This window comes from Bison bison, unplaced genomic scaffold (assembly GCF_000754665.1).
Source record: "Bison bison bison isolate TAMUID 2011002044 unplaced genomic scaffold, Bison_UMD1.0 scf7180017864167, whole genome shotgun sequence".
Lineage (NCBI taxonomy): Eukaryota > Metazoa > Chordata > Mammalia > Artiodactyla > Bovidae > Bison > Bison bison.
Genome location: NW_011494739.1, coordinates 612882 through 614044, shown reverse-complemented (window position 1 = coordinate 614044; position 1163 = coordinate 612882). Strand labels below are relative to the sequence as shown.

General features: G+C 64.4%; 1 protein-coding gene across 4 annotated transcripts in view; it reads right to left on the bottom strand.

Annotated features, from left to right (window-relative positions):
* NOL4L (nucleolar protein 4-like) overlaps positions 1-1163 on the bottom strand; it is a 78028-nt gene that overhangs the window by 7988 nt on the left and 68877 nt on the right. For 3 of the 4 annotated variants that reach the window (XM_010841715.1, XM_010841716.1, XM_010841717.1), the window contains exon 3: positions 5-262. In XM_010841715.1, the coding sequence (XP_010840017.1) occupies positions 5-262 (258 nt within the window). Of the gene's footprint in view, position 1; positions 263-1163 lie in introns of all 4 variants that reach the window. The other variant, XM_010841714.1, reaches the window with a different exon arrangement.

Sequence of the window (1163 nt, the reverse complement as noted above, 5' to 3'; positions counted from 1 at the left end):
CCCCCGTACTTGACACGGCTCCGCAGTCCATCGGCGCCACAGCCATCGGAGGGGTAGGAGGGCGTGCCCAGAGTGGAGCCCTGCGGAAGCTTGTCACACAGGTTGATGGGCTGATCCTCGGCGCTGGCGGTGAAGTCCATGGGGGCCACGGTGCCGTTGCCGTTCATCTCGGGGAAGGCCGGGTCTCCCTGCGTGCTGCTGGAGGTCGAGGGGTTCAGGGTGGAGGAGCCATTACCGCTGCCGCTCTCAGAGGAGGAGTCGTCTGGAATGAGAGGCCTGGATGTGAAGCCCCACCCCAGCACCCACCAACCCCCGAGACACCCCCAGGTATGTGGCAGGGCAGCTCGGGAAGTGGTACTTGCCCTGTGTAGTCCTCACAGGCATCCCTGGGCAGGAGAGCATTGCTGTCCCTGCTGGAGGCTCCAAGCCTTACCCCAGCCCCGAGGTGGGGGGCAGGGTCCTGCTGCCAGAAACCGGTGCCACCAGGAACAGAGCAGCCAGGAAGTGTGCAGGGCATGGTGGCTTCCTGCGGTCCACCCCCACAAACGCCACATTCAGCTTCGAGGGTCTGGGATGAGCAGCTGCAGCCTCCAGTCTGATCCACCCGGTACTGGCCCAGAGGTCCTCTGACACCCCTGGCTCACCACTGCCTAACCCCTTCACACCCTCTTCCCCACAGGACAAGTCCCCACCGCAGACCCTGGAATTTCTCCACCTCTGACTTGAAGGATGGCTCCACTGTGACACCCCTGCTCCTGGCAAAGCAGGCCTGGGCCCAACCCTGGCCAGCCCGTGTAGACACAGACCTGCCTCCCCGCATGGCCACATGACACTGGACACCCAGAGCCAGGGCTGCAGGGGCTCTGTCCGTGGCCCCTCAGTGGGCCATCCCGCCTTTCCTGCGGCGACAGCCCTACAAAGCCCTGTGGAGGGCGCCCCCTGCTGCAGAGAGCACAGCATTGCCAGGGAATCCAGGACGACAAACTTAGAACTCGGGGGCTATCCGATGAGTTTCAGGCTCCTTTCCCCGACCCTGCCCCCTGCCTCCTGCTTGGTCAGCTGAGAAGGCAGAGGCCCAAGCTACAGTCTAGCTCCCGGGGTTACCGTCAGGTGAGTACCGCGTGGTTCCTGGTGAAGCCCAGGTGCCCAAGCGGCTCTGCACC